The sequence below is a fragment of the Phaseolus vulgaris genome, chromosome 5 (assembly GCF_051622355.1).
Source record: "Phaseolus vulgaris cultivar YP4 chromosome 5, ASM5162235v1, whole genome shotgun sequence".
Classification (NCBI taxonomy): Eukaryota; Viridiplantae; Streptophyta; class Magnoliopsida; order Fabales; family Fabaceae; genus Phaseolus; species Phaseolus vulgaris.
Window position 1 is genome coordinate 36,782,860 of NC_143502.1, and position 20,706 is coordinate 36,803,565.

Here is a 20,706-nt window from a genome sequence, read left to right on the forward strand (position 1 = left end):
GTGGATCGTGATATGCATATGAACAATCTTTAAACTGTTGAAAACATATGGAGGTGCAGGAAGAAAAAGTCCAGAAGCTTATGCATTGAATCCAAAGGGCTTTATGGGTTGCTCCCCTCAAGACATAGGCTTCTTCTTCCTGCACCCCTACATTTTTCTTCCTGCACCCCCTACGTTTTTCTTCCTGCACCCCACAATTTTGTAAATCTCAAAAATGACCTTCACCTTTTATTTAAAAAAACTAGAGTTTTTTAAGTTACCGGATATTGGGATCCGGGAGTGTGCTACGGATTCATCAATTTGGGAGTGTGCTACGGATTCATCAATGCGGAAGTGATTCGTGTTCTTTTTCAAATAAAGGGGTGTTTCGAAAGCAACTTGTTGATTTTCGGATTGCTGAATCCGGAAGTCTAATTTTTGTTACGGATTGATGGATCTGGAAGATTATCGGATTTACCAATCCGGAAGATTACCGGATTTACCAATTCGGAAGATTTATGGATTTCACAATCCGGAATGCAAAAAAATAAATGCGGATTTCCTATTCCATAAAATTACCGAATTGCATTCCGGAAGAAGAAAGAGTAGTGTGGGTCTTATGTGTATTTTGGAATTTTTAAAAAATAATAGGGATATTTTTGTCTTTGTATTACATTGTGGGGTGCAGGAAGAAAAACGTAGGGGTGCAGGAAGAAACTGCCCAAGACATAATAGGCCATTTGGCCCAACAAAAGATGGGCTTCAGGATTTGTTGACATCTTACTCAGAAAACACTCTCCAATATTTGGTACCCTGTTTGGCAAGCTTCAATTTAGAGAGTGTTTGGGTATATTTGGTTCACTAGTTGGGCCTTAAGATCCATCCCAGAAATATGTTATACTGCTCTCCTTGCCTATTCCATCGTTACCAACTCCACCTTCTTACCTAAGGTGAGACAGATAAGTGTTTGAGAATGTTATTATCATGTCACACATTTTACAAAAATATGCTTCAAATATTTCTTACTTAACTTTTAAAAATGGAACTTGTGCATAATAATGTGGATGACCCTGCAGGAACAAAGCCTGTGGATTCCTGTTTCTCTATTTGTCACCTACAACATATCTACCCTTGTTGAGTACTTGAAAATAGGATTGTCCATTAGAACATGAACATGGTGGAACAACCAACTTATGCAAGAATAACAACCACCAATGCTTGGTTTTTAGGAATTTTGGGAATCCTACTTAAGCAATTAAGGATGTCTAACACAGGCTTTGAATTATCAAGGAAAAACCAGCCATTATTAAATGAGAGTACTAATGAAAATGGTGGAAGGTTCATTATCTATTGGTTGGAATGGCAGCCACAAGCCAAAAGAGGGCATGGATCTGGTGTGACGGAGGTGTTCTGTAGTGCATATTTAGTTGTGTGTTATTTGGCCATTCTTTAAAGGCGTGTTTGGGAAAGGAAAGTACGGAATTCCTTTATCCACGTTATGCTTTTTCCTATGTTTTGATGTGAAACAAAATATAAGATAGATATATAACTAGAAAATTAAATAGACACGTGCATATAAACTTGATTAGAAAATTAATAACTTATATACACATATATATATATATAAAGATTTAAATACACAAAATTGAGATGATATTCTTTAAAGGATTAGAAAATTAATTAATAGTCAAAATTTAACAGCTTTGTAATTTATTATCCACAAATATTTATTACCATCTTAATAATTATTTTAATAATGATTATATTTTATATTTAAAAAATAAATTTTCATTGTAGATAAATTAAATTTATCATAAAAATATATTTATATTTCTTTCCTGTAATTTAAACAAATGATGCATATTTCTTGCAATAAAAAAAAGAGAACAAAATGTGTGAATATCCTCTCATACAAGTCCTTTCTTTCTTTCTTTCATGCAGAAGAAATTAAAATTTAATAGTATAAAATTAAGCCTAAACTTAATATATAAAATTTTGAAAAGTTTGTTAGGATTCAATTATGTGATAAGCAAGGTGTAAAGGCATAGGCATAAAAAATATCCAAAATGCAAGTATAACAAACTTAATTAGGCCCGGTGGTGGAACAACCAATGTCTCTCAAAAAGTCAAAAACATAATAAAAAACACAACACAGACAGAAAATAGTCAACAAGAGGGAAAAACTATTCCAAAAACAACAATACAAAATATTCATATAATTTTTCTATTCTTTTTTTACTATGAGAATGTGTTGAAATAATGTTACAATTAATAAAATCTCATTATTGTATATTAATAATATAATATAGGATAAGATTAGCATAATATTGAAAAATATACTTAAAAGAAGTCACTTTTTTGTAATATTGAAAAAAAAACATATATATATATATATATATATATATATTTATTAAAGAATTGAACGAGAACGGAGAAGAATAAATGCAGAAGAAAGCGAAGCAGAGTGAAGAAGAAATAGTTTACAGTGTTGTCTACCATTGCCGACTCCAATTTCTCTCTTTTTTCACTCTTTTCAGCACATCACTGCATAATTCAGAGTGCAGAGTTTGAGAGAGAGAGAGAGAGAGAGAGAGAGAGATGGGTTTGAATTGTGGTGGCGTTGTGGTGAGGTTTGGTTTGTGGGTGGTGGCGCTGTCCATTGCCGGCTACATAGTGGGTCCCCCTCTCTACTGGCACCTCATCGAACTCCTCAACCATTCTTCTTCTTCTTCTTGCGCTCCTTGCGTCTGTGATTGCTCTTCCCAACCCATCATTTCTATTCCTCAAGGTATATACTTTCCCACTAATTCAATTCCACCCCTTTTACCCTTTTCCTTTTCTGCCTTCATCATCTTACCAATTTCTTCTTTCTTCAAAATATCTGCTTTCATCAATTCACGTGCTTCCAATTTAGATCTGCTTCTTTTTTTTCCTTATTTGATTATTATTGTTACCTCAGGAATTAAATGTGTTTTGGGTCTCTCAATTTGCATCACGTGACGATATGGGGGCTTATTAAGTGCCACAAACAATATTCAATAGGCTTGCCCTAGCTTAGGCTACTGCTTCCCTTAATTAAATAAGAATATTTTGTTAATTAATTACAGTGTCACACTTTTGCTTGGTTATATGTGGTTTTCACATGGCATTCACTATGAAACTCACAATAAAGCAAGAGTATCATTGCTTATTTATATTTTAAAGAGCCTTTGCTTGATTATCTTTAATAAATTTGTAAATTATTTCTTTCTGTATGTACTGTCAAAGCAATTTTGGTTCCAATTGAAGACTGCTGTTTCATTATGATTGTTGCTGCTTTGTCTTGATTGCACACCAAATCAATCATGTGCTTATTCCGGTTTCTATATCTGTATTTTCTGCAGGGCTTAGCAACTCTTCGTTTGCAGGTTGGTTTCTGGTTTCCTGAATGAATTCCTGTGGGATATCTCAGTTGATGTACTGTGCATGAGTAAACCTTTCCTTTATTACGGTGACTGAATCTATGACTGAATCTGAAGCGTGTATGATGACAAGAGCTGAAGATACATAGTTATTCTCACTCATTTAATAAGCTAACTCGTTTCTTTTTAGATTGGGTGAACTATCAGGATCTGAAATCTCATGAGCCTTTTTGTGTGTTTTCCCTTGATAAAAATTTATTCATTTTTTGCCAATTTTTCTTGTGTTTGAAAAATCTATTATATATAATATAGGATTTTGATTTATGTCAACCTAATACTCTACAGTGCTAAACAAAATTTTGTTACTCAGCTAGTGTTGCAAACAATTTTCTCTGAGGCAACATATAATATATTGTGTTCAAATAAAGGGACAAACTTGCTTGAGTGACATGTTATTCATGGTTTGGGTGTGCTGCATCATTTTCATCACTAATAGGACATGGTCATGAAGTTAACATGAGGGGATTTTTATAGATTAACTTTTTCATAAGTTATAGTTCATGAAAAAAACTTCATTTTTCCTACGAGTGTTTTTAGATAGATTTATTCAAACGAACTCTTTTATTGGATAATTGTCTGCATGAAGACGAGTACTGAATTTTTATTATGCCTGCATCTGTGTCATCACAACATACTGCTTCTATGACTGTTTTTCATATCCAACTGCTGTTTCTTCTCTTGATTAATTGAATTGTCATTTAGATTGTGCTAAGCACGATCCAAAGGTGGATGGAGACACCGAAAACAATGTTGCAGAGCTACTGTCAGAAGAACTAAATCTCCGGGAAACTGAAGGTTTGAAAAATCAGCGTCGTGCTGACATGGCTCTGCTGGAATCTAAGAAGATTGCATCTCAGTATCAGAAAGAAGCAGACAAGTGCAATTCAGGAATGGAGACATGTGAGGAAGCCAGGGAAAAGGCTGAGATGGCCCTAATGGCTCAGAAGAAGCTCTCTGCATTATGGGAACTGAGAGCTCGTCAGAAAGGTTGGAAAGAAGGGCTTGCCAAATCTAGTTCTCGCTCTAAAGGGAAACTGCACTCTGCTTCTTAGACTGTTGGCCTACATGTAGTTATTATTGCATACTAGTTTGGAATGGTAGTACCGAATCATCATAGGACCCATAGAATTCTGTCATATCCATAAAGAGTCAGAACTGTAAAAACCCAATACAGATTTTGTTGTATTTCTAACCTCCATTTTTGGTACTTATTATATACATGTTTTAAGACAGTTGAAGCTGGAAAGTGTTAAGGTTTTGTGACAAACTTCTTACATAACAAAATTGTGTGACTACTTGTTTCTGAAAGCTCTGGTTTGAAGGTCGATTCTCAGTGTCCCTTATTCTATAAATATAGCATTGAACAACAGAGATAGCATTTTTGTTTGCCTAAGGTGTGCATTAAATCTAACTGAAAGATTTAATGCACCCACGAAGGGACCCACGAAGGATTTGTTACTAACAGAAGGATTTATTTACACATATTTGGATACATTTCTTTATTAATATTGAAGTTAGTTTTTCATAAGGTAAAACTGATTTATACATAAATTTACAGAAAATATGGTCTTAAATTCTTTTAAAAGAGATAAGATGGTCACAAATAATAATATCAAAGTTGCCAAAGAAAACATGTTGAACTTCAGGGGATTTGGAAATATCAAATCAGTATATTTTCAAAGTTGCTTCATTATCTTCAACTGTGTAAGGTATTCCTTCATTTTCATGAGAAAGGCAAAACGATTGTATTCCTTAAAAATTGAAAAGTACTAAACAAAATATTAATCAAGTGGAAAATATAAAATTAATATTTTTTTAAGAAATTAAATGTTTCATATCTGCTATATTTATATAGAAGTGATTGGGAAATGGTGTTGGTACTGTTAATTAGAAAATTCTGACAAATGTCCATATAATTAAGAGTTAGGTGAATTGGACAAAATTATTCCATAAAATAAGTAGTATGGTAAGTTAGCTTCAATTCGTAAGTTTATAAGTTTTTAGCTTATAAACTATTGGATTAAAAATATTTGATAGAGGTAAAACATCATAAAAAATATAACTATATAATTTTTATTATATAAATAAAATTTATATTTTTAAATAAGATATTATTATGTAATTATAATTTTAGATTTTTAAGTAATTAAATTCTTATTAAAAAATTATATGTTATTTTTATTTGAAGTAGTAATTTTATCTATTATGAGTTAATTTAATGAGTATTAATTAAATTAAATTTGTATTTTTTTTTATAAATTTAATTTTTTTTATCTCCCAATTTAAATATGTTATATTGAATTTATTTTTTAAAATTTTTATTTTGTATTTCTTTTATCGTTCTGTAATAAAATATTTGTAACTTCAATTCAATTTGCAATGTTAAAGCTTTTTTAATTTGAATTGCATAAAAATGAAGGGTAAATAGTCGTTGAAAGTAACAAGCCATTTACATGTTTCATTTTTTAGTATAATAAAATGATCAGTCTTAATGTATCAACTTTTATTTCCTTAATTTTATATGAATTTAATGTTAATGAATGAGATAATTGAACACATGTTTAGTCTTTAATAATTATCACATATATTAATTAAATAAAAAATAAATATTAATATTAATATATAATTAATATTAAAAAAAACACTTAGGATTTTAATTTTACAGAGAAAAAATTAAAGATAAAAGACTCTTATATTAATATTTATTTTTTATTTAATAAATACATACATGTGCAATTAATAAACATGTTTTCATTTACATTAATCATTAACCAAATTCAAATAAAATTAACGAAGTCAAAATGTTTTTAACTTTGTTTTCATCGTACTAAAAACGAAAATATATAAACAAGTGTTATTGTCCAACTATTTATACAAAAATTATTTAATAAATACTAAAAATTGTATAATAATTAATCGTCTCAATATAATTGAAATAAATAATAATAGATAAAACTATATTAAACAATGCATTAAATATAAGATATAAACTATAAATTAGTTGAATTAGGTTATAAGTTATAAGTTGGAAGCTTCTAAAAGAAGTTATTTTAAAATATTTTATTAAATATTTTTGTGTTAGCCAAATTTATAAATTAATAGATATCCGATTGCTTTACAACAAATTCTTAATGTATTTTACAACTAGTAGTTGTTAACCTTGTTTTTTTCTGCAATCATTATAAAATTATTTCCTCTTATTCATAAATTAATCAAGATTGTTTATTCTCTCAATATTTTGTTAGTCTATAATATAGATAAATTATCAGAAAATAAGACAAGATTAAAAAAGATTAATTTCCGAGAATAAAGATCCTAAGATAATATTCCTAAAAATTAGGTGATTTAATTATTTTTTTAAAATACAATTAGTTTTAAAATAACATGAACAATTTATATATTATAATTACTCTTAAAATAACATATACTTAATTATTCTTAACTTTATACAACATATCATACGAGAATAATAGAGTTTTGTCTAACCATACAACACATGTTTGTTGGTGTTTCGTCCATAAGAAAAAATCACATTAAATAACATGCTTCTACACACGGTTGAAGTTAATGAAAATAACAAAACATTTATGAACTTATTTTGTATTGTAGATAGTATTCTTATCTTCACGTTCACCGAGAAGATCTTAGAAAATTCAATGCAAACTTTAAAAATGTATATACAACTTTGGAAGAAAGAATATATGTCTTGTATGATCCTAAACTTTTTCTGAATATGGAATAAAAACTCTTTGATAAAGGTATAATAAGTCATGTCAATTATATGTTGCTTGAAGAAGATATTAACATTTAATATTAGATGGAACACATTTAATGCATTCCTCCGTTTATGCATGAATAGACGAAACTATGAAGGTGAAGATTTTAAGTTGAGACTCTCAACTAGCATAAAAAGATTTGCAACGAATCTTATATCAACTTAGTTTTTAAAAAAATATTTCAAGTCGAAAAAATATAACTCATAATTAAAAGTACTCAGATTTTCACGAGAACACTATTTGTATTCAAATAAAAAACTAGTTGAGTGATTAAACCTTATATTTGTCGTAAGTTGCTACCTCTCTATCTAATGATGAAAAAATTTAATCCTTTAGATCACTCCCATCTTTTACCAAACCTTTAGCTATGAGTGGTTGTTTTTCAAATAATACTCATTTGTAGTCATGAGTGGTTGCGATTCAAACAAATACTCAATCTAAGGTAGGAGTGGTTTGTTCAAACAATACTCTATTTTACCCAAGAGTGGTTGTTGCCCAAACAATAAGTTTTTTTAGTTAAGAATGATTGTGTTTTAAACAATACTCAACGAGTTAGTTAGGACTCAATTAGTCAGGAGTGCTATGTTTCAAACAATATTAAGAGTGACAAAGGTCCAAACAATACTAGAGTTTTTAGCCACGTGTGACGACGTTCCAAACAATCAGGATTTATTTTGCTAGAGTGGTTACCTTTTCAAATAATATTTAGGTTGTATCCCGGCAAGAGTTGTTGAGATCCAAATAGTACTCATCTATATTTTTGCAACATTAGTTTGCCTAATGAAACTTGATCAAGTTGATCAGGAATGGGACATAGATAAAAATACCTTGGATAAAATCTTCTTATCTTTAATCTTCTTAAATTACTTGTTATTAATACTCATCTAACTTAAAAAAGAGAATCTTGCAAAAAAAAAAAAGGCTTTAAAAAGTTTAGACAATGATTTGTCAAATTTACATTTTTTTAACAAAAAATAAAATTAAATTAAAAAAAAGATGTTTTAGAGATGTTTCAACTCTTATACAAGATATATAAAAGAACAAAGACCTAAACCAAAAAATAATTGACAGTTTTACATTATGGTTTGCTCCCAACCTACCCAAGAGTATGTTTCTTCCTATGATTACCATCCTTCAGCTCGTTAATCCTCCTACAGAATACACCTTCACAAATTGTGGTCATGAATGTAAATCACTAAGAAGCTCCCATCCCATTCTCCTAAACAAAGTTATGATATAACAGAACACCACAAAACTCTTCTACGGGCAGCCAAAAAGGACATTTCAACTCTTCTTAATATTATTATATATAAACCTCTCAAAAGAAAACTTTAACACTATATATTATTACGAAGTGGACTTTAAGCCTAACTCAACCCTATAAAACCGGCTCATGAGGTTGAGGTTTGCACCACTTATATACAATGAAAGGCTCTAATCTCTAGTCGATATGGGATCTCCAACACACCCCCCTCACGCCGAGATTGCCAACTCATGCGTGGGACTATATATTATGGACAGTCCGATAGCGGCCCGATAGCGGGTGGTACGATAGGCCCAACAAATACTTGCTAGGATAGGTTATGTGGGATCTCCAACATATGTTTGTTTCCTTCAAGGAACCAAATGCTTGTAAGTTTGTGCCAAACCAATGATCCCTCTACTAGTAGCTTGTCAACTGGTATGGTTGCTGGTGTTATGTAACCCTCCAACAGAAACATCCAACGTACTACTTTGGATCATGCTAAGTTTTACTCATAACAGCTTCTACTCACCTAAAGCTTTACTCATAACAGCTGCTACTTTTTGACTATTTTCATTTGACCATGTCCTTAAAAAAAACTACTTAAGAGATCATATATTTCTTTTTAAAAGAAAAATTAATAATTTAAAAAGTATCATATATCATAATTTCAATTATTATAAATTGAAAAATCATATATTTTTAAGAAAATTGTTGTAACCACATGTACTTGTTATAAATTTGATTTATGTAAAAATAAAAATTTAACCCATTCAATGCTATATTATCTTTGGGATAGATATTTTTAGCCATTGTAATGAATTATTTGATACATGTTATTTGAATATAATCTAAGGAGTTAAATTAATCAATTTTTTTGAGTAAATAAGTAATTGATTGGATAACTGGGTAATTAATTACATTGAGTGTAGGAATAATTAGGATAAGTATTAATAGATACTCATTTTAAAGCACAAAATTTATTATAATTAAAAAGATCCCATCTATATCAAATTTTTATTCTTTTTACTTTCACATTGCATACAATTTATAGTTTTAAAATTTTGCATATTTTATTTTTTAATGGTTCCTCAACTAATCACCTCCACTACCTTCAACAATGATCAATAGACTACGATTCTATTTCATAAATAATTATCTTTCCATCTTAATTCATAATATTTTTAATAATTTATTTATATTATCTAATTAATTTACGTTAATCTAATCGACTACAAACTCTTTAAAAAAAAATTATGAATCCAAGCAATATTATTTCTTTCTCTGTTCTCCTTGTTAAATTTTTTTTACTCCTTCTCCAATCCAAAACAAAAACATAAAATTTCATATCTATTATTACTTCAATATTAGGGTTTTATGTTATAAGTCATCAATATCAGTGTAGTATCAAACAACTTGACAGGTCAACAGTCAACTATAGTTATAATTGACAATAACAATAATAAAACATTAAATAAAAATTAGAAAATACAATAACAGAATATAAAATAGTGATAATTAAAAATAGTAGAATGGGTAATTAAATCTATTGTAGGAAGACAAATTTAGTGAGACAAGAAAAAGGAGATTGGTATTTTAGTCTTATTTCTTAATCAACAAGTCCATATCCATAGCCAGATTTATAGTATCCTTTAATAGTTAAAGTTAGAGCTGTGTTTTTTCCTGCAAAATCGTATTTTGAAAGCTTTTAGGTCAATTTATAGTAAACACAAAACGTGTCATGGGAATCATTCTGACATGGCAGGAGCAGCCATGGATGATAAAAAGGGCACATATGAACATAAACTAAGATATGGCTTAAGAAGAGAAAGAAAAACCTAGTTTTCTTCGTCTTTTCAATGGCCAACCAAAACACCCTTCCTCTCTACCAAAAAGTATGGCTGAAACACACCTTCTCAAGAGCAGTGGATTCCCTCATCTTCTTCCTCCTCCTTATGCTTCTTGGTTATCGTGTTTTCTCCTATCACCACTATTCTTTCCCATGGTTTGTTGCATTTCTATGCGAGTCATGGTTCACCATCACTTGGATCACCACCATTTCCACAAAATGGACTCCTGCACAAACCATCACTCACCTTAACCATCTCTTGCAAAGGTAAACCTTTCGCTCTTCTCTGAATTGCTTTCTTGATTCTTTGTAGTACTCACGTGGAACTTTTCTGGACTCAGTTCTGCACTATATAAACAAAGTTTACTAGATTTTGATTATTTATTTATATACATTTGAAAATAACTTTCAATTAATCAAGATATTACTTTTATATTGAACATCAGTTAAAGATTTAAAAGTTAAGTTTTGTTTGAAATTTAGAGGTTAAATGTGTTTTTTATGATTTTAATATTTTTGTAAAAAAGTGTTTTTTTTTTTTAATTCTTGAATGAAATTAATGATTTTTCTGTATCAGGGTAGGTGAGCTTCCACAAGTGGACGTGTTTGTGACAACAGCAGATCCTGTGCTTGAGCCACCTATAATCACAGTGAACACTGTGTTGTCTCTTTTAGCCCTAGATTACCCTGCTAACAAGCTAGCTTGCTATGTTTCTGATGATGGTTGTTCTCCTCTTATCTACCATGCCCTTGTGGAAGCCACCAAATTTGCTAAACTTTGGGTACCTTTCTGTAAGAAGTACAATGTACAAGTTAGAGCACCCTTTAGATACTTTTCTGAGGAAGCCACGGTAGAGAAGAGTGACTTCCCAGAGTTTCAACAAGAATGGTTAAAAATGAAGGTAACTTAATTCATGGTATCAGTCGTTTTGTGTACCATAAGAGAAAGGTTATTTACAAAGATTGATATAATACTGCTTCTCTTTTCTTGTAATGCAAGAAAAACAATATTTATTATGTTTCCTCTTTCTTTCTTTCATGTATCTATTAAATGGGTAAGAAGGTAAAATTGAAGTGTAGATTTGTGTTCTTAATTTTCAGGAAGAGTATGAAGAACTTAGCTGTAAAATTCAGAATGCTTCGCAAGAGTTGAATGCGTGTCCACTCGTTGGAGAATATGAAGTTTTCTCGAAAACACAGATGAGAGATCACCCATCCATAATTAAGGTACATTGCATGCATCAAGCATTTTTGTAAATATTCATACATTACATATTATTGGTGTTGGCAATATTATTTCGCTAGCATTGTGAATCACAGTTTTTGAAATGCCAAAGTTTCTTATCTAATCACTGAATCATATCATGATATTATAATAATTAATCACAAACATGAAGGAGTACAAGAGTAAATGTCCACTTTGTCTTTTTCAACAATAATATAACAGCAATGTTTCATGTTATGCTGGCAGGTACTATGGGAGAACAAAGAAGGTCTTTCAGATGGAGTACCTAACATAATCTACATATCTCGAGAAAAAAGGCCTCAACATCCTCATCATTACAAAGCTGGTGCCATGAATGTGTTGGTAAAATTTATTGGATCTAATCAAATATCTCTTTATCACAAGTTACTTCTTTCTTATGATCTAAAACTTCCCATCATTTGTAATTGGAACAGACAAGAATTTCAGGGTTGATGACAAATGCTCCCTATATCCTAAACGTAGATTGTGACATGTATGTGAACAATCCCAAGATTGCACAACACGCCTTGTGCATTTTGCTGGATCCAAAGGGAGAAAAAGAAGTTGCATTTGTTCAATGTCCACAAAGATTCTATGATACAGTAAAGGATGATGCTTATGGAAATCAGCTGGTGGCTTTGCCTATGGTGTGTCAAATCATTCACCAAACAAATTTACATTCTGAGAAACCTAGTAATAGGTTTATGTGTGAGAAATAAATTTAGGATTCATATTTTGTGTGATGCAGTACATAGGAGGTGGATTTGCAGGACTTCAGGGGATTATATACGCAGGAACAAATTGCTTTCACAGAAGAAAGGTTCTTTACGGCCTTTCTCCTGATCATGACATTCAAACTGCAAAGAAGGATTTTGGTTTCATTGATGGTACTTCTTAAAATGTTATCTGAGATTCACTAAGTTTACATGCTGTCAGAAATTCTCAAATGAATATAATTGTTGAAGCAAAACATGTGACTTAATCTGTTGCATATATTGTGCAGGAACATTATCAGAAAAGAAAACAGTGCAAATATTTGGAGCTTCAAAAGGGTTTGTTGAATCAGCTAATCATGCTTTAGAAGAGATGGCATTTACTCCCAATCATAACCTTTTCAAATCTCTCGATCGTGAGGCAGCGAACCAAATTTCTACTTGTGATTATGAAAACAGCACCGAATGGGGTAAACAGGTGAGAAATAAAAAACAATATTCAACTTGTTACTGCTACAAAATACCACCAAATACAAAACAAGATATTTGGTTTTTATCACACTTTAGAAAGAAAAGAAAAAAACATGTTCTCAAAAGCTTATTCTTAAGATATTTGACATAGGTATTAAATTATTTACACACTAAACTCGGTATGGAGATTTGTCTTTATAAAATTTTGGTATGTATGGTGCTAATATATAGTGGAGAAAAAAAGAGTGTAAACTATGTGTGTACTAATAGTATAATTGGTATTTACATTGTTATTCTATCATAAAAAACATATATGTTAAATTTGTTGACTTGTACTATCACCCTTCATAAAAAACGGAAACTTTTATTGTTGAAATGCATAGAAATTAAACTCAAAAAATATTGATGGTAATTGGTAAACTGGTAAGTGTTCTTTTTATGTAAAAAGTGTTTAGTATGTTGACTAATGAGAATTTGTTAGGTGGGATGGTTATATGGATCAACATCAGAGGATGTACTTACTGGGCTGCTAATGCATAGAAAAGGTTGGAGATCTGAAGTTTGTTCACCAGATCCAATGGCCTTCATGGGCTGTTCACCTCAAGATAACCTGGGCCAAATGGCCCAACATAAGAGGTGGTCTTCAGGGTTGTTTGACATTTTCCTGAGCAGCCACTGTCCAATTTTTGGCACTCTATTTGGTAAGCTCCAATTCAGAGAGTGCTTGGCATATATTTGGCTCACCAATTGGGCCTTGCGATCAGTCCCTGAAATATCTTATGCACTTCTCCCTGCCTACTGCATCATTACCAATTCCAGTTTCTTGCCCAATAAGGTAAGCTCAAACACATCTTTTTTCTTCTTCTAATCTGTGTCTGGTTTTGTATTCCAAAATTCAAATCATGATTTATGCAAACACTTGACTGCCCAAATTATAATTCATGAACTTGTACAGGAAAAAATGCTTGTTTTGCAAATTTTAGCTTTCTAGCTTAGAAAACATCATTTGATGCTAGAATTGTGTGTAAACGTGGTGGTGCAGGAACTGGGCATGTGGTTCCCTGTCAGTGTATTTGTGGTGTACAACGTAGGTACTTTATCAGAGCACTTGATGTCAGGGTTGTCAGCTCGAACATGGTGGAACAACCAGAGAATGGGAAGAATAACAACCATGACTTCATGCTTCTTAGGATTTTTGGACATCCTCCTTAAGCGCTTAAGGATATCTGACACTGTCTTTGAAATAACAAAGAAAGACCAACCTTCTTCTAACAATGAAAACGTGGGTAGGTTCATATTCAACAAGTCTCCCATTTTTGTACCTGGCACAACCATTTTGCTCATTCAACTCACAGCACTAGTTACTGCTTTGTGGGGGTGGCAACAACTTAAAAATGATGGTGCATATGGGCTAGGTGAGGTGTTTTGCAGTGCTTATGTGGTTCTCTGCTATTTGCCTTTGTTGAAAGGACTGTTTGGGATAGGAAAATATGGAATTCCCTTATCCACAATAAGCAAGGCAACTGTGCTAGCTTTCTTCTTCGTTCAACTCTGTCGGAGTACCATTACCAAGTGATCAGTTTTCACTTGGTCCATTTGGATGTGTTTGTAATTCCTAGGTTTCTTTGAAATATGTTCATATCGCACAAGTATGTAGTATTGAGTTTTGACCGAACACGGAATGGCATCAAGTCGTACCAATGGCAAACCTTAGTTTTATCAAGTTTAGTCATACTTTTACTTCAGATTTTCTTTTGATAGGTTAAATGTGACTTTCCATAATCATTAGATTATAAGAAAAAAACAAGAGAACAGCTTTTTTTTTTATGTTTTAGCTTCTGAAGCAATTGTTTTAGTTTCCACACACACTTTAATTCATCTTTTTATGGTGCACATTTCTTAGTAGCAATTATTTTAGATCCAAGTGAAGGTAGATCATAACCTTGCATTTATACTATTTGATAAAAAGATATCATTCTCAGCACGTGTGTGCATAGATAAAGTAGGATCTCCACGTGGAAATACAAACGTAGCCTTGAGTTCAGCTAGCCTTTTGAAGGGCGGTGATGGAACTGCCATCGCCGTTGATGGAATCATACCTGCGAAACAGGTAAGCCACAATCAAGGACGCAGTGAGGGTGACGACGTCTTTCCCCGCGCACTGTTTATTGGAGAGAGTGGGGGACCCACTTTGAGGCCCATTGGACCAGTACAAGTAGTCCAGCAACTGGGCCCCTTTTTCCTCCGTGAACCGGTCCGGCTTGAAGCGGTCCGGTTCGTCGAAGATGAGAGAGTCTCTCATCACGAGCTTCTGGAAGCCGCATAGCAACTCCCCCTTCTTCACATCGTAAACGGAGTCGTGAGAGGTCAAACGGAAGTCCTTTCGGGCGCGGCCGAACTGCAGCGGAACCGGAGGGTTCATACGCAGCGTTTCGTAGACCACCGATTGGACGAGTGGCATCTCTTTGACGGAGTCAAAGGTGAGCGTTGAGCCGCCGTTTTCCCTGGCTTCCTTCTTCAGCTTCTCCTGCAACGCGGAGTTACTCGCTATGGCATCAATCAAACTTGGAAGGAAAATGGAGAAGCCCCCGTAGGAGTTGAACCCTAGCACGAAGAGCAAGTTGTGGATTGCTTCTTCTTGGGTCAACCCGAACCCGACTTCGCCTCTGTTTATGGTATCCTTCCCTGTTACTTGCATCAGTCAGTGCATGCACATCAAAACTTCGGCAAACATTATAATTTATTTTAACTTTCACCTAATCATTTTCAACATTCTTTTTTTGCTTTAAAACACTGATAAAAATATTATTAGTCCTTCAAAATAGCCATTTGATGATTATTGTTAATGGTAGTACAAAAATGAGTGTGAAAATTGAATGGCAAATAGGAAAATAAAAGCAGGACCTTGTTGCTTGACGAAGTTATAGAGGTTGTTGTAGTCTCCGCTAACGAGAAAGAAAGGGTAAGCGAAGGAATGGAGGAAGATTTCTTCGAGAGGTTGGAGTATGCCGATGCTGACAGTGGGGAGGAGCTGAAGGGCAAGCCATCGGTTGAGCATGGCAGAGCCTGAGTCTGCGATTTTGGGGTCACGAGATGGGTCTGCACCTGCGAGAACTTTGCAGAGGAAAGTGAAGAGAAATTGTTGTAAAGGGGAGAAATAGGAGACAGATGAAGAATTTGAGAGTGTTGATTCGATGTTGTCCCACAGTCTGTCAAGATTGGACACTAGTTCAGATACCCATATGCTCGAGCTTCGTTTCAGGATATCCATTAGGTAGCTCTTCACCTGCATGCCCATTAATCATGGATCAACCCTTCTAACACAAACAAAAATATCTCATCTTCATTCTTCTGGGAACTCACTTACGCTTATTCCACGTGAAATCAATAATTTACTCGGGTACTATTTTAACATTTTTATTGTACCCAATCAATATTACTCGAGTCTCTCTCCAACTAAATCACTCTATTGGAATCATTCTTAAATCTTCGTCTTTAACAAACTCTATCAAGAAATGTAAATGAAGATCAATTCTTAAGGGCACAATCAGGTCTGAAATGGGTAACAAAAAACCAATTAACTCCCTTAAAAAGGACAGTAATTTTAATAACAAATAAGAGATTTCGAAAAGTCCCACATCCATTGCAAATCACAATAGATCGGTGCTTGAAAATTTTACAGGAAAAAAATAAGGTGAAAAATAGTACTGGCTTAGACTTAGATTTATAAAGTGTGACAAAGAATATAAAATACCACCCAAGAACCAGAATTTACATGTTTAAGAGTCAGAATTTACAGAGTGAGTTTGTTAAGTCTAATAAATTAGTTACTAGTTTATAAATGAATTTGACTATTACTAAAGTGTTTGAGTAATTTATGTTAGAAGTATTTATACTTTATGTAACTTATTTAATTTTGTTCAATATTATGTTTGTATATTTTAATATATTTTCTTATTATTCTTTATTTTTTAATATTTTTTTACTATTTTTAATTTATTTTTATCAATTATTATCTATTTCAATTTTAAGGAAATAATTAATTATTTTTGATAGATTATTTTTTTAATTTATTATACAATTCAAATTAAAAAAAATTATAAATGTTTCATTACTTGGTGCTATGTGTAAATTTATACGATAAAACTCTACAAAAAAATCAATATAACAATAAATTAAATTAAAAAAATGATCATAAAGTAATTAGAAATTAAATTTGATTAACACTCTTTTTATTGACTCATTTAAATAAAATGATGCGTCCAAATAAAAAAATACATACAACTTTTAAAAAATAGATAAAAAATACTAAAAAGTTGAATAAAATTTAATTATTTTAAAGAAATATAAAATTATAAGTATATATACTAATAGATTTTTATTTAGTAACACAAATTTTATAATTATATTTTTTGTCCATTTATATTTATCTACTGGTTTACTAAATACTTCTTATCCAATACATTAATTTAATAAGAATCTTATAAGTTAAGAATTTATTAAATATAATCAGATAGTATGGTGAATCACAATTTTATAAGTTAATATTATAATCCCACCAATTAACTCATTCTATTAGGTAAAAATAACAGCTTTAATATACTATAGATTGATACTCAAACAAATAGTAATTAAATGTGCTCAAACATCCGAAGCTCATAATAACTAAACAAGCTCATACATTCACGATGTAGTTTCAGGATACAATCCAATTATGCGATCCATAAAGTAATATTGTTTTTAGCTAAAAGTTCACTAAATAATTATTATTGAAAGAAATTGGGATTTCATAAAACTAACCTGAAAGAGAAATGAAAAAGACAACAACGAAGTTTATGTTTCAAAGATATTTAATTGTTTAATGATATTTAAGAGAATTAATTTTAACGTGATTGTTGAAATCTTCATTATAATAATTTTATTTAATTTAAATTTATAAATGCACGTCCAACAACCTATGAAACTCAGACACTCCTCCTAAATGGTGTGTCGATGTCCGATACACTCATATGACACATGTAGCATGTAGGACACGTATCTTTGAAGTGTCCAATTCAAAAAGTATTTGTTATATTTCTAACAATTTTAGTACGGTTCTAACACAATTTTAAAAAAGAAAAATACATTAATTTTTTAAAAGACAAACTTTATTGTATAAATTATTATTATAATTATAAAAATAAAAAACAACTCCATGTGAACCAGTCATGAAAAACATCTTTCTACTTCAAAAAATAATCTGAAACATACTTGTGTACATAAATTTTTATTGTCAATTTATATAATTTATAATTATATAATATATAGATTTGTGTGTGGATCTTATATTTTAGAAATTGTACGTATTTTCGTATCGGTATCGTATAAGTGTCCGTGTCATTACTACATAGAGAACAACTAATATCTATCAATTTTTCAATAGACAAATAAATCCTCATTCAATTTTCTGAAAATTCGCTCTTCTCGGAAAAAGACTAAAACATGTTTTTTTTTTCTAAAAACATAAATTAAGAGAATATATTTTAGCCTTTGTGAAATACAGGGAAAGAGAGAGGTTTAACTGTGATAAATATTTTTTTAGTTCTTGATTCCATTTAATATTATTAAATTTACATTAAAAAAGCTGACAAATTTACTTATTATCTATACAACTTAACTTCTTATTGATGCGCTAATATTATTAAAACAAGTAAAGATTTATACATTGTTACTATATCAAATTTAAACCATTCAAAAAATCAAACTTAAACTCTTTTATGAGCGTATAGTTCACACAAACAAAATTTCTTACCTACCCAACTATGTTGAAAAACAGAAATTCAAATTACTAATTTTTTCCAATTCAATTTATATGGATATTTAAAAAAAATGTACTTAAGTAACACACACTTATTTTGCTGAGAAAAAAAACACTTATTTTAAGTAATACAATGACATGTATAACCTTTCTCTAAAGCATTAGCTCAATTAGGAAAGGATAAAACTTGGATATAATTTTTAAGTATTTTATCAAGGTTTTATTTTCGTAATAAAAATTGTATTTCAAGATTCCGGAAGTAGATAAAAATTTAATGTTAATTAAAGAACATTTAACAAACTATACAACATTTTTTTTTCATTTCTTTGACTTAAAGTTTGAACTATATCCAACAACACAAATGAAGGCTTTTCATTAAAGTGGCGCCAATTCACTTTGTAAGTACAAAAATAGTAAAAAAAAAATTACGACTTGTGTTAAAACAAGTTCTGTTATTTTCATTTAACATTCAATTATTTTCAAGTAAATTCTTCTTACATCCAAAATTATTTTTTAACCTGCATCCAACACAATTTTAAAATTCCAAACCTACCCTCTATTTCAAAATGAAAATCCAGAATAAAAAATAATACATTTTAAAAAAATAGATTTGGAATAATTTTTTGTGTTCTGAAAATAAAAATCCCAAAAAAAATTCAAAAACTAATTCCGAATAAGAAAATCCGTAATAAAAAAATAATATTTTTATCTAACAATTGTCTTATTTTCATGAGGATTGATAATTTTACACCCAATGCTCCAAATTACATTCATCTTATCTATTATTTTACAAAAATACCTCTATCATATCAGTAATTCAACACTTAAAAAAAAATTGTAATTTGGAGAGAAAAAAAAAATGAGATGTCAAAAAATTATTTTTCTATTTTCATTTAACACTCATCAGTGAAATGAAAGTAAGAAACTATGACCACATAATAATAATCCACTTAGACATGGTACAGTGTACATTCAGTGAACTGTGATGTCTCAGTTAACTAGTCCCTATTATCCCCACACTCTCTCTACCCACACATTTTTTCATTTCAATTTTTTTCCAAGCGTTTCACAAAACAAACGATAGAAAAAACCTATGGCACACGTTATTATTATTTTTATTCAAAAACCGATAATCCCACATTTTTCTTTTTCTCTTTCTTTTATTCATACTATTATTTATTCGCAGTGAAAAAAGTACCTCCCTGACGAAAGAAAAAATCTAACTGAAACTTCAATTTCTTAACCTAAATAACGCAAATTCATAATTCAGAAACAAAATTGAATGAATAAATGAAGAAGAAGAAGAAGAAGAAGAAGAGTACCTTGGAATGTTGAGGTTCGGAGGTGTCCTGGTACACGCCGACCCTGATTTTTCCGGTGAAGTTGACGTCGGGGACAAAGTCTCCGATGAGAACGTCCTTCTTGTCGACGAGGTCCAGGTCGAAGAGGTGGGAGAAGGATTTGACATCGAGAACTGCGATGACGTTGGGATTAACGTTGGTGAAGAAGGGGAAGGAGGGAGGAACATTGGTGCGGAACACCGTGCTCTTGTACTTCTCCATTCGCTTCTTGAAGAAGCTCTCCGGCTTCTGGAACCAGAAGTAGTCCAGTCGATCCGACAAGGGGCCAAGCAACGGTAACCCATAACTTCCTGGAATCTGCCGGATCGGGAGCTCCGTCGCAATTGCCGCCTTTGCGAGAGATGGCGGTGGCAATGACATGGTGAAGGAGGGAAGGTGTTTGGGTGTGGTGCTATTGCTCTGAAGCAATAATGAGGAGGAATGAAGTGTTAAGATATTATTATTATTAGGAAAAATATTGTTTTACAATTTCTTTTTCACTCACATCTACTTTATAATTTAATATATTAATAAAATATTATATTATAATAATCACAATTAATATAGATAAAATATTACAATACCATAATAATTTTTAGAGTTATGTAATGATTGGAAGAGAAATGATAAGATGTAAAAGTATGATGTTTTTTTATTATTATTGTTGTGTGATAAGAGAAATTGCGATAAGGGTGGGGCATCCCATCTCTTTGTCGGGACTCTTTTGAGTTTCATGTGTTAAATGTGTATACTGTAGTCCTATCATCTTTCTATATTCTTCATTTTTGTGGTAGAGAAGAACAAAAATTAAAAGTGAAAAAAATAAAAGAA

General features: G+C 31.3%; 3 protein-coding genes across 3 annotated transcripts; 2 read left to right on the plus strand and 1 right to left on the minus strand.

The window, feature by feature from the left end:
- The first annotated feature begins 2,399 nt into the window (after nt 1-2,399).
- Nucleotides 2,400-4,748, plus strand: LOC137835567 (uncharacterized). Its single transcript, XM_068644131.2, has 3 exons — nt 2,400-2,767; nt 3,363-3,386; nt 4,143-4,748. Exons 1-3 carry the CDS (start codon nt 2,578-2,580, stop codon nt 4,490-4,492), a joined length of 564 nt encoding a protein of 187 aa, XP_068500232.1. The 5' UTR covers nt 2,400-2,577; the 3' UTR covers nt 4,493-4,748.
- Nucleotides 4,749-10,273: 5,525 nt separating this feature from the next.
- LOC137835564 (cellulose synthase-like protein H1) lies at nt 10,274-14,563 on the plus strand. Its single transcript, XM_068644127.2, has 9 exons — nt 10,274-10,575; nt 10,886-11,210; nt 11,410-11,535; nt 11,780-11,896; nt 11,989-12,201; nt 12,303-12,441; nt 12,558-12,745; nt 13,220-13,573; nt 13,781-14,563. Exons 1-9 carry the CDS (start codon nt 10,319-10,321, stop codon nt 14,312-14,314), a joined length of 2,253 nt encoding a protein of 750 aa, XP_068500228.1. The 5' UTR covers nt 10,274-10,318; the 3' UTR covers nt 14,315-14,563.
- A 100-nt stretch (nt 14,564-14,663) lies between these two features.
- HPL1 (hydroperoxide lyase 1) lies at nt 14,664-20,396 on the minus strand. The gene is made up of 3 exons (XM_068644128.2): nt 19,858-20,396; nt 15,643-16,024; nt 14,664-15,423 (listed from the first exon to the last, which is right to left on the minus strand). Exons 1-3 carry the CDS (start codon nt 20,254-20,256, stop codon nt 14,780-14,782), a joined length of 1,425 nt encoding a protein of 474 aa, XP_068500229.2. The 5' UTR covers nt 20,257-20,396; the 3' UTR covers nt 14,664-14,779.
- Nucleotides 20,397-20,706: the final 310 nt, after the last annotated feature.

Coding starts and splice junctions, on each gene's coding strand:
- LOC137835564 (XM_068644127.2), top strand. CDS start 10,319: ATGGCCAACCAAAACACCCTTCCTCTCTACCAAAAAGTATGGCTGAAA. Junction 12,202..12,302: donor AGCTGGTGGCTTTGCCTATG/GTGTGTCAAATC, acceptor TGTGTGATGCAG/TACATAGGAGGTGGATTTGC. Junction 12,442..12,557: donor GGATTTTGGTTTCATTGATG/GTACTTCTTAAA, acceptor TATATTGTGCAG/GAACATTATCAGAAAAGAAA.
- HPL1 (XM_068644128.2), bottom strand. CDS start 20,256: ATGTCATTGCCACCGCCATCTCTCGCAAAGGCGGCAATTGCGACGGAG. Junction 16,025..19,857: donor CCGAACCTCAACATTCCAAG/GTACTCTTCTTC, acceptor ATGGGCATGCAG/GTGAAGAGCTACCTAATGGA. Junction 15,424..15,642: donor TAACTTCGTCAAGCAACAAG/GTCCTGCTTTTA, acceptor TGCAAGTAACAG/GGAAGGATACCATAAACAGA.
- LOC137835567 (XM_068644131.2), top strand. CDS start 2,578: ATGGGTTTGAATTGTGGTGGCGTTGTGGTGAGGTTTGGTTTGTGGGTG. Junction 2,768..3,362: donor CATCATTTCTATTCCTCAAG/GTATATACTTTC, acceptor TATTTTCTGCAG/GGCTTAGCAACTCTTCGTTT. Junction 3,387..4,142: donor TAGCAACTCTTCGTTTGCAG/GTTGGTTTCTGG, acceptor ATTGTCATTTAG/ATTGTGCTAAGCACGATCCA.